Source organism: Nannospalax galili, unplaced genomic scaffold, assembly GCF_000622305.1.
Source record: "Nannospalax galili isolate Female #2095 unplaced genomic scaffold, S.galili_v1.0 scaffold517, whole genome shotgun sequence".
NCBI classification, from domain to species: domain Eukaryota; kingdom Metazoa; phylum Chordata; class Mammalia; order Rodentia; family Spalacidae; genus Nannospalax; species Nannospalax galili.
In genome coordinates, this window is record NW_008340098.1 from 819,039 (window position 1) to 833,492 (window position 14,454).

General features: G+C 42.1%; 1 protein-coding gene across 10 annotated transcripts in view; it reads right to left on the minus strand.

Moving 5' to 3' along the window:
- Positions 1-14,454, minus strand: part of Otof (otoferlin) — a 230,539-nt gene that overhangs the window by 77,084 nt on the left and 139,001 nt on the right. For all 10 annotated transcript variants that reach the window (XM_008835010.2, XM_008835006.2, XM_029564463.1 and 7 more), the window contains one exon: positions 3,532-3,590. In XM_008835010.2, the coding sequence (XP_008833232.1) occupies positions 3,532-3,590 (59 nt within the window). The remainder of the gene's footprint in view (positions 1-3,531; positions 3,591-14,454) is intronic.

The following is a 14,454-nucleotide window of genomic DNA, read 5'->3' on the forward strand; positions in this document are numbered from 1 at the left end:
TTAAAAAAAATTTATTATTTTTATTTTATGTGCATGAGTGTATTGCCTGCATGTGTGTAAGTGCACCTGTGTTGTACAATGCCCACAGAGGTCAGAACAGGGCATCAGATCCCCTGGAACTGGAGTTACAGATGATGTTAGCTGCTATGTGGGTGCTGGGAACCAAACCCCAGTCCTCTACAAGAGCAACCAGTGCTCTTAACTGCTGAGCCATCTCTCTGGCCCCTTGAGTATATTTATTAAGAAAGAAGAAATGTTTTAAAAAAATGATTATGTTATCACTCAACTCAAGAAGAAAAAAAAAGCTCAGAGAAAACCAAAATAGAAGAGAAATAACTAGCGGAATAAGTCAATGACTTGGAGACACTACCACGAAAGGAAACTAATGAAGGCAAAATCTTGTTCTTTACAAAGAGTAATGAGATAGACCTTCAGCAAGACTGACCAAGAAACGGAATAAAAGGGAGCGGTAGCCAGTAGGTATAATAAAGATTTTTTAAATGGCTTCAAAATATTAGGATCGTGTGTGTGTGTGTGTGTGTGTGTGTGTGTGTGTGTCTGTGTGTCTCTGTGTGTGTGTGTGTGTGTGTTTACTAATAAACTTGAAAACTTAAATGAAATGTAAAAATGCCTGGAAATATATGAATGCCCGAGTTGTTACAAGAAAAGAAACTGGAAATGGAATCATAGTTTTCCAAAATATCCAGACTTGGATATTTTTATGTTTGTGTCTTCCAGAATGTCAAGGAAGAATAATTCCTATCTTGTATGTGTTGTTCCAGAGACTTCTAGGCTGAGGCAGGAGGATCATACATTTGAGGGCCATCCGGGTTATGTAGGGAGAGCTTGTCTCAAAAAAGAAAAAAGTAATCCCAATTGGGTTTTTGTAGAATTTGATAAATTTATTTTAAAAGTTACCTAGAAGAATAAAAGTTTAACTTTTAAAAAGAAGAAGATGGATGAAGCTCAGGGCTAGACTGCTTGCCTCTGTGTGCAAGGTTCTGAGTCTGATTCCACTACTGGGAAGGAAAAAGAAAAGATGTGGTTGGCTTAAGCAGTCAACTTGACATACCTGGAAAGAAGGAGCCTCACCTGGGGAGTTTTCTCTATCCAGATGGCCTGTGGGCATGTCTGTGTGGCATTTTCTTGCTTGTTGAGTGATGTGGGAGGGCCTAGCCTGCTGTGGGTGGTGCCACCCCTGGGCAGGTGGTTCTGGGTTTTATAAGGAAGCAGGCTGAGCACAGGCCAGAGGAGCAAGTTCCTTTGTGGTCTCTGCTTCAGTTCCTGCCCTGGGTTCCTGCCTGACTTCCCTCAAGGATAGACTATCACTTGGAAGTGTAAGATGCAATAAGCCCTTTCCTCCCCAGGTTGATTTTGATCAGAGTGTTTTATCAGAACAATAGAAAGCAAACTAAGACAGAGGTTATGAAGACACACAGAAGAGGCGACTTAACGAAAGTGACAGAGCAGATTGCAGACGAATGGGTAGATCAGAAGGCTGGGACTCACATACCTTAATAGTAAGTGGACAGAAGATGATGCAAGAGAGGTTGCTCCTTACATACAAAAAATAAACCTGGATTTCTATCTAATACCAAATACAGGGTAAAAGATATAACTAGAACTCAGAAAATATTGCATATTTGTAATGTAGTAGAAAGAAAAGACTTGAACAATATGTGAAAGCATCTGAGGATTATGAACTTTTGACCAATGAGCTATACCACCAATTCAGGGTTAGATGACAAACTAGGAGAAGGTATCTTTCCTTTCTTTCTTTCTTTCTTTCTTTCTTTCTTTCTTTCTTTCTTTCTTTCTTTCTTTCTTTCTTTCTTCTTTCATTCCTTCCTTCCTTCTTTCCTGTTTTTGGAGACAAGATTTCACGTAGCCTAGGCTGGCCTCAAACTTAGTATGTAGTCGAAGATGACCTTGAACTTCTAATCCTCCTGCCTCTACTTCCTTAGTACTGAGATTACAGGCATGTGCCACCATGTCTTGTTTATGCAGAGTTGGGGACTGATTCCAGGACTTGCTTGTGCATGCTAGGCAAGCACTCTATCAACTGACTTAAATCCCCAGCAAGTATTTTCAATATCTAAGACCAACTTAGATTGATACCTAGAATATACAAAGAAGATTTGAAAATTAGTAAGAAAAAAACCAGATCTCCCAACTGGTAAAATGCAAGGAATATGACAGAAAACTTACAAAAGAGGAAACTAAAAGGCTAAAGACATACTAAGAGATGTTCAAATCCATTAGTAATCAGAGAAGTATACAGTAAGTGAGAGACCCCTGTTGGACTGGTTAAAATCAAGAGGCTGGGAGATGTCAGTTACAGATGAGGATGTGGGCAGAGGAAGTATCACACTCTGCTCGTGGAAGCACAGATTGTGGTCTTGCTGGGTCTCATTAAGTGTCTGCAAACATTTTGAACCAGAGATTCCAGATCCTGGTACTCATACCTGGGAGATCCTCACACAGGTGCCAAAGACTATTTACTGCATTTCTAGTGGGATGAGCTAGGGAACCTGCCTGGTAGAGAGGACAGGTGACAATTCATCCTGCTTGTCCAGGGCTTCCCAGTGTTAGCACTGAAAGTCTGAGTCTCAGAGTCCTCTGTACCCCAGGCAGGCCAGGATGGTTGGTCATCTTGTGTTGACTGTGTCCCAAGCAGCAGCACTATGCAACACAGATGGAACTTAGAAACGGTACACAGTGAACAAAGAGAAAACATTTAGCATATTGCCATTCAGTAAATAAACATATGCTTACAACAATCCAAACCTTGCAAGAATATACAGGACACTAGAAAGAAGACATTAAATACATTAGAATGGGGGGAAAGAATGGAGAGCAAAGAGAAAATACACACATATACATACTGAAAAACCAAAGTGGGGCCTCACAGGGGGCAAAGAGACAATGCACCGCAGACACGCAAACCATTTTTACACTCAGTGCTCCAAGTCCGTAGTTCAAAAGAAGTATAGGCTTTGGGGAAACCACTGTATGTGTTTGTCTTGCAATGATCCCATCCAGGAAGTTTCTGAAGACTGAGGCAGGAGACATACCCTGATGCTTTTAGAAAGGGTGGGTCCTGTGGGATGTTGAACAGCAGGTGGGTTTTGCCTGGTTACTCTACGGATTCCAGAAGACACTGAGGAAAGACCCCCATGGAAACCCCATTGGGCTCTTAAAGGTCAAAGCCTCACACCAAGTCCTCATAGCCCTTGTGGGTCCTTTCTTCAGAAGAAACAAATGGGCCCGGATTAGGCAGTGGCTGCCAAGTTAGACCTGATTTGTTCAACTCTGTTATTTATTTACTGCATGGGTTTCGGCTTTGTGGAGACTCCTGAGGGGGCTCTGGATGGAGGCTCTTCCACACTCATAAACCACACCTCCTTCCAGGAAGCCACCAGAGATGAGGCTAGGAAGTCAGACACCTGGAGTTTGGGACCAGAGCCCACCCAAGAGGTCAGGGAGGGGTGCTTCCTGGAGAGGCCTGGGAGAGGGACTCAGACACCTTACCTCATCGAAGTCAGCCACATCCTCACAGTTCTCCAGGACCCGGGAGTAGAAGGACTGCCCTGTGTTGGGGAAGAGAGGAGACCATAGAGTCAGACTTGTCTAGATTTGCTGGGGTCGCACCTCAGCCTGAGAGCCATCTTAACAGCATTTAACTCACTTGTCATAACCATGGGACCCAATGGCTATGTAGCTTTCCCCAGGATGAGGGGAGTCCCCACACAGCCTGCTATCTGTCTCAGTAGCCTTTGAGGTAGACATGTCAAAGGCCATCAGCTCCATTTTATAAGAGAGACACTAAAAGCTAGGAAGACCCAGGTTGGTCAGAGTAGAAGAGTGCATTGGGGGGCTCTCTTCTCACCTCACCACTCCTGGGGGTTCACTTGGCCTCCTGCAAGCCTCCAGATATGCTGGTTGTCCTGTCTGCCTGGTCCAGAGAGCAGCAAGCCCTTTGCCTGCTGGTGGGGCTTTGTGGAGTCTAGCCCCCTTCTGTGACCATATTTATAGCCATCCCAGGAGCTCCTTCCCCAACAAAGCCTGGGACAAGTGAGACAAGAGCAGGGTCCAGCTTCCCCTAAGAGATGACCTACTACTCCTCCTGGAGACTTTGCTTTGGGTATGGAGGCTTCAGATGCCCTGTGGTAGTTCCAGATGAGTCATCCCACAGACTCTGATATGAGCACTAGGGTCCTCAAGCAGCCCAGCCTCTACCCATTGACAGCCAGTCAGAGCAGGCAGACCCAGTATGTCTGTGCAGCCTAGAATGACTATGTATAAAGTCAACCAGTTAGTCAACAGGACACTAAACATGTGTGAGCTCTCCCTCTTTCTCTGTATAAGCAGCACCCCTCACCCTTTTTGAGAAGTCTATGTACTGCTCCCCTTTACACTGCAGGGTAAGCCCAAATACAGTTTGTTGCTGTTTTTAAGACAGGGTCTCACTATGTAGCCCTGACTGGCCTGGAACTCACTAAGTATACCAAGCTGGCCTTGAACTCATAGAGATCTGCCTGCTTCAGCGTTCCTGGTGCTGGGGTTAAAGGTGTACGCCACCACACCCAGCCTAATAGTTTCTTTCAGATGGTTTTAGTTTGCATGTCAGTGATTTCCACCTGGAGTATAGCAGATTGGGCTTGTTACGCAAAATGTGCTAACGCTAAAGACTGCAGCTGTTGAAAGTGGCCAGCAGCCAGGGCTAGTAACACTGAGGGTGGCTAGCAGAGAATGACAGAGTGGTAGAAAGCAACGGAGAGTTTCTGGGAGCTACAGGCTCTGACTTCGGGAGTTCCAGAGAGCTGCTAGTAGCAGCTGGTTCAGGCTCCTAGACAGCAGCAATTACATGCACATATTTTGCATGTACATAGACAAAGACCTCAATGACTAAATGGTCATCTCTGGAATGAGTAGATAGTACAGATATGTAAATGTTTCAAGTTTTTACTATATAGTATGTATATTCTATATGGATTTTTTAAGCTTTTTTGTTTGGGTGTTTGTTGCTGTTTTTTAAAAAAATTTAACTGAATTTTTTTTCTTTTTTAAAATATTTTATTACTGTTTTTATTTTATGTGTTTGAGTATGTTGCCTGCATGTATGTAAGTGCACCTGTGTTGTGCAGTGCCTACAGAGGTTAGAAGAGGGCATCAGGTCCTCTGGAACTGGAGTTAAAGACAGTTGTTAGCTGCCATGTGGGTGCTGGGAATCAAAGCTGGGTTAGTGCTCTTAACCACTGAGCCATCTCTTCAGTCCCAGAATTTTTGCCACTTTCATATAATATAATTTGATGGTATTTAGATCATCTCCCCTATCTGTACCTCCTCTCATTGCTCCACCCAATTTAATGTACTCTCATATTATAATCAGGCCTATAGAGTCTAATTTGTGTCCCCAAATTTCCCTCAGTGTGGGTCCATCCACTGGAGTCTGTTTAACCTACCAAGAGTTCTGTTCTCGAAAGAGATGGTCTCTCCTCCTCTCAGCAGCCATCAGTAGCCAACATTTCTTTAGGTTTAGTTGGGGCTTCTTACCCGATTCCCACTGTCTATACTAGCATTTTTCTGATTTGAGCTTGCATGGAGTGTTTTTTTGTTTGTTTTGATCTGATTTTTTTGAGACAGTCTCATGCCTAAATTAACCTCAAACTCTCAACATTGTTTCCTTAACTTAGCCTTCCAAATGCTGGGATTACAGGCTTGTGCCACATCATCTGGCTTTGTACATGAATGGGGGTGGGTACTGGAGATAAACTAGCATATCTTGCGTATACTGGGCAAGCACTTTATCTCTGAACTGTACTCCTAAACATGTATGTGATTTTTTTTTTTAAGATCATACTTTATTTTCACAAAAGGAAAACAGTTTTAAATCTTCACCAAGTTAAACGAGTGATCTTCCTCGTGGAAAGCTTGTCTCCAGTTGAATTCAGTCACATCTGGGAATTAATGTGGGCATAGCTGGGTGTCCAGGCCAGGATTTGGTACTAGGGAGCATGCTGTGCCCTCCTCCCATGGAAGATCTGGAGCTCCTGCCTGGCTAGCACTGGGCAAAGGAGGGGTTGAGGATGATCCCCTTTGGTCCTCCCCCTGCCAGGGATGAGGAGGGTGAGGAGGGAGGCTCAGCCAGGCTCTTTCCCTTTCAGAACTGACTCTGTTCCTCTGGTCTCAGCTGCTTCAACTGCTATTTTGTTGTTTTTGAGACTGTCACACTGTAGCCTGTGCTGGTTTTGAACGCTCAGTCATCTACCTGCCTTAGCCCCTAAGTCCTCAGATGGTAGGTGTGAGCCAGCATATCTGGTTGGCTTATCTGTCCAGTAAGAGATTTCCAGGGCCTTGAAATGGCTTCTATGACTCAGGAGTTAGAGCTGGCCCCTGATCAGGAAGCCAGGAGGGTTTGATATTAGGCTCACAGAAATAGGCAAGTAGGTGTCTGAAGAAGCGTGGGGCGGGGGGGCATATGTGGAAATGGTTGCATGGTTGCCTCTGAGATAATGAGGAAGATGCTATGAAGCCGAGAAGCCATCTACACCGAAAATGGATGTGAACAAGACAAGACCAGAAAGGCTCTTTAGCACTAGCCAGGGACAAAACAAAACAAACCGTAAAGAAAAATCTCAGTCATGCACTCTAAGGAAGGCAGCAGAGGAGGAGCAAGCATGAGGGATGGCGCTTGAGATTTGAGCTTCTGTTAATTTTTCCCTGAGGCAGCACACGCAATATAAATTGAGAATCAGGTGAGCACAGTTGTGCATTGGCTTCCCCAAGGACCCACTGCTCTGAATAATCAAAGGCCTTTTCATCCTGGAAGGTCTTAATGAGACTGGGATATGCCCATGCTCATGGGTCTCTAGGAGTGAAAACCCTGCCACAGGAGGGCAGGCGGGGCCCTGCAAGGTGGTGTTGGGTTCAAATGTATGTGGAGCACTAATGCTTAAGCCCTCTGCTGCTGTGAGTTTCCCACAGCCCTGTGGAGAGGAAGTAAAACACAGTGATATTAGTCACTGCAGAGTTTACACATCACAGCTTTGCCTGGAGACACGTTAAAAACCTCCTTGACTGGAGCTTTAGGGATGCAGCTGTGATGAACAGTCTCCAACAGGAGGAGCTGAAATCTGTCTCCTGTCTCTCAGGGAGAGACATATATATTGCATATATATGTCTCCAGATGTATGCAATATATTCATACAAATATGAATGAATATTTCTAAAACAAATCATGCAGAAACAGTGGAAAGGCCAATGTATTAGGAAAATAAAATATACACAAGTATTTTGGAAGAACCATAGTTTAGAAAGCTAGGGACAGTGACAGGATCACTAAGTGGTCCTTTTGTCTTCACTGGAACAGAGCCAGGGGACCTCCACCATCTACTCCCAGCTATCCAGGGATCATGAACCTCATCTTGTTTCAAGTTCACTTCCACTTACCATCCACTCCATCCAACACCAGGCTTACTTATTGACATTTCAGCTTCATTTTAAATGACTTCAGACAAAACCATTAAAAATCCCAATATCCAATCACTTTTCTTGCCATAGGGAGGATTGAGAATTAAGCTTGAAAGAAAATAACCTCTTCCTACTGTGGAGAGGAGTCAGGTGAGGAGTTTAGATGGAAAAATTAATACTATCTTCCTTCCTTCTGATAGCTGAGCTGCTTGGTTTGAAATCAACTCTTCTCTGAACCAATAAATGGACTGTGCATTGTAGATCTGAACTTGGAGTGTAGTGAATGTCATGCTACCGGATATACCCATTCCTGCGAGGGCTCGGGTTCTTAATAGAAGTAACTTTTAAGTCATTTTATTGCCATTTAAAAAACCTTCCCTGCAGCTACCTCCCTATATACAGTTGAGCCCAGGGCTTGTATTTAGCTTTTCATGTGATGTGATTGCAATGCACAAAATATCCTACCCGCACACACTAGCTCCTGTTTCCAGTTGTCCTGCTAGAGCCAGACCTTTGAGACGAGGCAGGCACTGAGAGATAATCATCCTCAAGTTCCTTCATTTCCATAGGCAGCAAGAGGTTTTCTTCTCCTGGTCTGTGTCAGCCCTGCCATTCAGCCCTCACAGAAGGAAGCTCAACAAAGATAATTGGAATCTGGATGCTGCCTTTAAGAGCTTATTGCAGTCCACAGGGGGACATATCAGTGGTGGAGAAGGCTTTTATATAAGGTAGAATTAGGCTGTTGGCATGAAGCAAGAACACAGGGGAGGGAGAAATGATCTCTGACTACTAGGTCAAGGCAGGAGTTATCCAGGCATGAGCATAGACACCAGAGGAATAACAAGTCTATAGGCCAGCAGAGGGGTGGGGCAGGGAGACAGGGATTCCAGAAGGAGATAAGAGTGTGTCCAAGAGTTAAAAAATGTGGAGCTTAGCTGGGTGTGGTGGCACATACCTTTAATCCAGCACGCAGGAGGCAGAGATAGAAGGATTTCTATGAATTTGAAGCTAGCCTGGTCTACATAGCAGGTTCCAGGACAGCCAGGACTACATAGTGAGACCCTGTTTCAAAACAAACAAACAAAAAACAAAACAACAAAACAAAAAATAAAACCACAAAATGTGAGCTGAGAATGGGACCCTGACGGAGCTGGGAGTAGCACACTGAATCCCAATGCTGTTGGGAGAATTAAGCAATCTGTCTTCAGAGAGCAACCATTGAAGGAAGACTTAGGAAGGCTCAGGGGACAGCCTGGGCTCCATGAGACCTGTGTCGAAACACAACAGTAACAACAACAAAACTAAGTGGGGCTCAGGTGCTGAGGGCCCAGGGTAGGGTGGTGGTGACCATCTGGCATGGGAGAAGGCCCAAGGACAAATTCCAGCTACATCCTGGTTTTGCCAGGACCCAGCCTTCTGTCCTAGCCATGGCTCCTGTTGCCCCATTGAGGGGAGAGACAGAGCACAACACTCCTTGCCACGGAGGCCTGTTCTCATTCTTTCCTTGCCTTATTTAAAATCAGCAACACCTCACTGTGTGCATTTCCTGGGATGGGCCCAGCAGAGCTGGACCAGGCTACTCCTGTTCCTGATCTGCACTTCCTATTACTCTATAGCAATTCTCTGAGCAGGCCCTGACACATTATCACTCTCTCCACTTCAGGTCAGCCCGTTCTCTTGGAAGGCCAGCTATTCACAAGCACTAAGAGGCAATGTGCAGGTAGCTCTAAGTGCAAGAGAATAAGTCAGACCTTGTTAGGGGTCAGGTGGGCCTGGCACTGAAACTCATGGCTGGGAGCCCTGGAGCTGGTGGCCCCACCCTGGGGTCTTAGAGTCAAGATCTGCAATCTAGGGAAATCATGCTGGACCATTTTGTGCCTTGGGGCCTTGGGACAGTCAACAAGAGGTTGTTTTGGAGTAAGTCTGAGTGGAGAGCCAAGAGCCTATGAGCATATGGCTGACAGAGGTGTTTGTAAAACTTTACTATTATTGTGCATGTGTGCATGATGTGTGTGTGTGGGGGTACATAGCCATGTGTGCATGTGGAAGACAAAGGACAACTTCATGGAGTTGGCTTTCTCCTTCCACCTTTAAGTGGGTTCTGGGGATCAAAACTCAGGCCTCCAGGCTTGCATGGCAGGAAATTTTGCTTCCTGAGCAGTGTCACTGGCCCTGAGTTGTAAAGCTGTTTGGCTCTTAGGTCAGCTTTCCCACATGCAAGCCACATGCCTCTGACAAAGTACTTAATGTCTCTGCTTCCACCAGTGCTTTGAACAGCACCAGAACATTGTTTATCATTTAGCAGGCAATAGTTCTCATTCTATGGAACAGTCTTGGCTTTTCTTTAAGCCTTTAAGTCATGTGCTAAATATAAAAGTTGTCTTCTCTACTATGAATCAGGTTTATAGTGTATTTTTAGTAGCATATAATTAGAAACAATTTTCCTCTCCACCTTCTGAAATCTTATTCAAGTTTTAGGTATTTTAAGTGTGATTATGTGTTCTTTTTTTTTTTTTAACTAGGTAAAATTTACATTCATAGATCTTAAGGGTCTATTTTAATGAGTTTCAATAAATGCACATACTTGTATAAATACTATATAGTCAAGATGTAGACCATTTTCAGTTCCTCAAAATATTCCCTGGACCCTTTTCCAGTTAATTCTATCTGCCACTATCAGCAAATACCCACTGTTCCAATTTCTATCACCAAAGATTAATTTTTCCTGTCTTAAACTTGATACAAATGGTAGCCTACAGAAGGTCATTTTATGGGTGTGTACACAGGTGCATGCTCATGTGTGTGCATGTGTGCATGTGCATGTGGAGGCCAGAGGACATCTTCAGGTGTGGGTCCTCAGGTGCCATTCACCTTTTTTGAGACAGGGTCTCACTGGCTCAGAACCTGCCAAGTAGCCTAGGCTGGCTGGCCAGTGAGCCCCAGGGATCATCCTGTCCCAGCCTCCTAGCACTGGAATTATAAGTGCATGCTACCATGCCTGGATTTTTTTCTTTTTTCAATGTGGTTCTAGGGATTAAACTCAAGCACTTTACTAACTGAGCTATCACCCCAGCCCTTAGAACATACATTTTTGTGTATCTGGCTTCTTTTAGTCAATGCTTTTCTGATTCTTTTGTATTGTTACATATGTCGGTACAGCTGTCATCCAGTACTTGAAGGGTTCCAGGAACCAGTTCCCCATGGACACCCAAGTCTCTGGATACTGGAGTCCCTTACATAAAATTGGGTGGCTTCTGCATTTAATCTATATACATCTTCCTATGCACTTTAAGCCATCTCTAAATTATTTATAATGCCAAGCACAATGTAAATGTTATATAATTAGCTATACTGTATTATTAAGGAAATATTGACTATAATATAGATGCAATTTTTTTCCTGAATATTTTCAATCCTCAGCTGAATCTACGGATGCAGACCACATCAATATGGAGGGTAAATTCATGGATATTTTACTGCTGGATAATATTCTATTGTATGGATATACTACAATTTGTGGGGCTAGTCTGCTGATTTTTGGGTTGCTCCTGATATTGGGATATGCTGAATAAATCTTTTGTGAATATTTCTTTTGTAGACATAAGATTTCATTTTTTAATTTAGTTTATTTGTTTTTTTTTTTTTTTTAAAGACAGGGTCTCCCTGTAATCACAGTTGGCCTGGAACTCATAGACCAGGCTGGTCTTGCTCTCACAGAGATTGCCTGCCCCAGCCTCCCAAGTGCTGGGATTAAAGGCATGTGCCACCATGCCCAGCTCTGTAAAATTTCATTTTTGGGGGGGAAATACCTAAAATCAGGATTGCTGGAACACAGGATATGTATCTGTGTAACTTCGTCAGAAATTACACTTTTCCAAAGTGATTTTACCTTTCACAATCCTATCAGTAAGGTCAAAAGAGTTTCAGTATTTCATGTTCCATAAATATTTAGTCAGTTTAACATTTACATTTTTAGCTGTTTTAGTACATGAGAAACAGTATCTCACTGTAAATTTGATTTTCTTTGATTTTCATATCTTTGTGTTTGTATTCGTGTTTGTTTTTTGAGACAGGGGTCTCCCTGTAGTCCCAGCTGGCCTGGAACTCACTATATAGACCAGGCTGACCTCAATCTCAAAGATACCTGCCTGCCTCTGGCTTCTGAGTGCTGGGATCAAAGCACCACCATGCCCAGTGATTTTCATATCTTTAATGATTAATGATGCTGACCATACTTACTTATGTTTATTGGTCTTATTCCATGAAATGTTGGTTCAAGTCTTTGGACTATTTACATTTTGATAATTTGTCTTTTTATTATTTACTTGTGAGCATTCTTTATACATTCTGGCTACAATTCTTTTTCAGATAAATGTGATATTTTCATCTTGTGTGGGTCTTGCCATCTCATATTCTTTTGATGAATAGAAATTTTTAGTTATTGGAACACATAATTAATTAATTTGGAGTTGTTTATATTTTATAATTTATAATTTTTATATTTTAAGAAATTTTTGTGTTGCCAGGCATGGTGGCACATAATTTTAATCCCAGCACTGAGGAAGTAGAGGCAGGTAGATCTCTGAGTTTAAGGCCAGCCTGGTCTACATAGTGAGTTCCAGGCCAGCCAGGGCTAAAAAAGAAATGAGAAAGAAAGAAAGAAAGAAAGAAAGAAAGAAAGAAAGAACAGAAGGAAGGAAGAAAGAAAGAAAGAAATCTCTGTGTGACCAAAGATTACAACAAAGATATTTTGGGTATTTTATATCTTTTTCTAGAAATTCATAGGATTTTTTTTTGCTTAGTTTTGTTTTTTAATTTTTGATTTTAATTTTTGTATGACTGTGTGTATGGTATGTGAGCATGCATATATGTAGATGTACACACCTGTGTGCATGTGCAGAAGCCAGAAAAAGGTATAGGGGTCTCCCTCTATCACTTTCAACATTACTCATCTGAGGCAGGGTCTCTCACTGAACTTGGGGTTCATGTTTTTTGGCTAGGTTGATAGTCAGTAAGCCCCTGCTCTTCCTGTCTCTGCCCTTCTCTGTGCTGGGGTTACAAGCATGCCTTTAATCACACCATGCTTGTTACATAGGTCTTAGGATCGAAACTCTGCTTAACTGCTGAGTCACCTCTTCAAACCCTTTTAATGTTTAGCTTTAGTAATCCATCTTGAGTTAATCTTTGTGGATGGTATGAAATCGGAGTTCATTTTCCCTCAGGTAGTTGTCTAGTTCCTTTAGATATCTAGTACCTTGAGTTCAAGACAGTTGATGGTCTACCCATGAGACCTGTTTCTGGACACTGAATTATTTTTTAAAAAATTTTATTATTTATTATTATTGATCATCTTTCTTTCTTTCTTTTTCTTTCTTTCTTTCTCTATTATCTGTCTATCTATCATCTATCAATCATCTATCATCTATTTATGTGTATGAGTGTATTGCCTGCACGTATGTGTGCTTATGTTGTACACTTTCTGAGGAGGACAGAAGAGGGCATCAAATCCCCTGGAACTGGAGTTATTGATGGTTGTTAGCTGTCATGTGGGTGCTGGGATTCGAACAAGAACAGCCAATCCTCTTAACCACTGAGCCATCTCTCCAGCCCTCATGGACACTGAATTCTACTCCACTGGCCTATATATCTATTCTTAGGTTAGTGCTATACTGATTTTGTTTCCATAACTTTGCTTTTTAATCAAATAGTGTGACCCCCCCCAAACTTCTCCATTTTCAAGGTTATTCTTGTGATTCTAGCCTTTGTATGTCCATAAAATTTTAAAATAGTTTCCAACGTCTACAAGATAGTAGTTGTAATTTTTATTGGGTTTGTATTCACTCTATACAGCAATTTTAAAAGAACTGAAACCTTTACCATCATGAAATTTCCAAACCATGAGCTAATTTTCTATTTGATGTTCTTTTATTTCTCTCATATTTTATTTTATTTTTAGTGCCGAGGTCTTGGACAAAACTTATTTCTAAGTATTTTATATTTTTCTGCTATTGTAAGTATAATTGCTTTTTCGTTTCTCTATTCCAGTTAGTTTCTGTATAAGTTTATTTTTTATGTCAATCATATAGCCTGAAAACTTGCTAAATTCTATTCATTAAATGTAGTAGTTTTCACATCGATTCTTTAAGACTTTCTACATAACTGATAAGGTTTTCTGAGATAAATGACATTTTCACATCTTCCTTCCCAATCTTTGTGGTTTTCCTTGTCTTATTGCACCAATTATAATTCCACTGTTGTAATGAACAGAGTGGTACAAGGGGACAACTTCGCCTTGCTTGTGATCTTAACATTCAGTATTTCTGGACGAGGAAGATTGATTATTTGATTAAAGAAGATTATTTATCTGATTGAAGAAGTTCTTCTAGTCCCACATTGCTGAGAGTTCTTTTTCAAAAAATATTTCATTTATTATTTGTGTGTGTGTGTGTGTGTGTGTGTATGACTGTGTTACCTGCATATATGTAAGTGCACCCATGTCATGCAATGCCCATGGAGGTCAGAAAACAGCATCAGGTCCCCTGAAACTGGAGTTATGGATGGTTGTTAGCTGCCATGTGAGTGCTGGGAATTGAACCTGGGTCCTCTGCGAGAACAGCTAGGGCTCTTAACCATTGAGCCATCTTTCCAGGCCCTTGTTGAGAGTTCTTATCAAGGATGGATATTGGATTTTATTAAATATGTTTGTGCATCCACAGGTTAATCATTGTGCTTACATGCTTACATGGTGAATAGTTTGATTTTATAATTTTTATATGAGTCAAGCATTCCTAGGATAAGACCCATTTGTCATGATGTGCTATCTATATATTACTATTCAGTGGCTAATATTTTGTTAAAGATTTTTTCATCTGTGCTTATGAGAGCCATTGAGCTCTCCTTTCTCTCTCTCTCTCTCTCTCTCTCTCTCTCTCTCTCTTTCGTGTGTGTGTGTGTGTGTGTGTGTGTGTGTGTTGGGTTTGG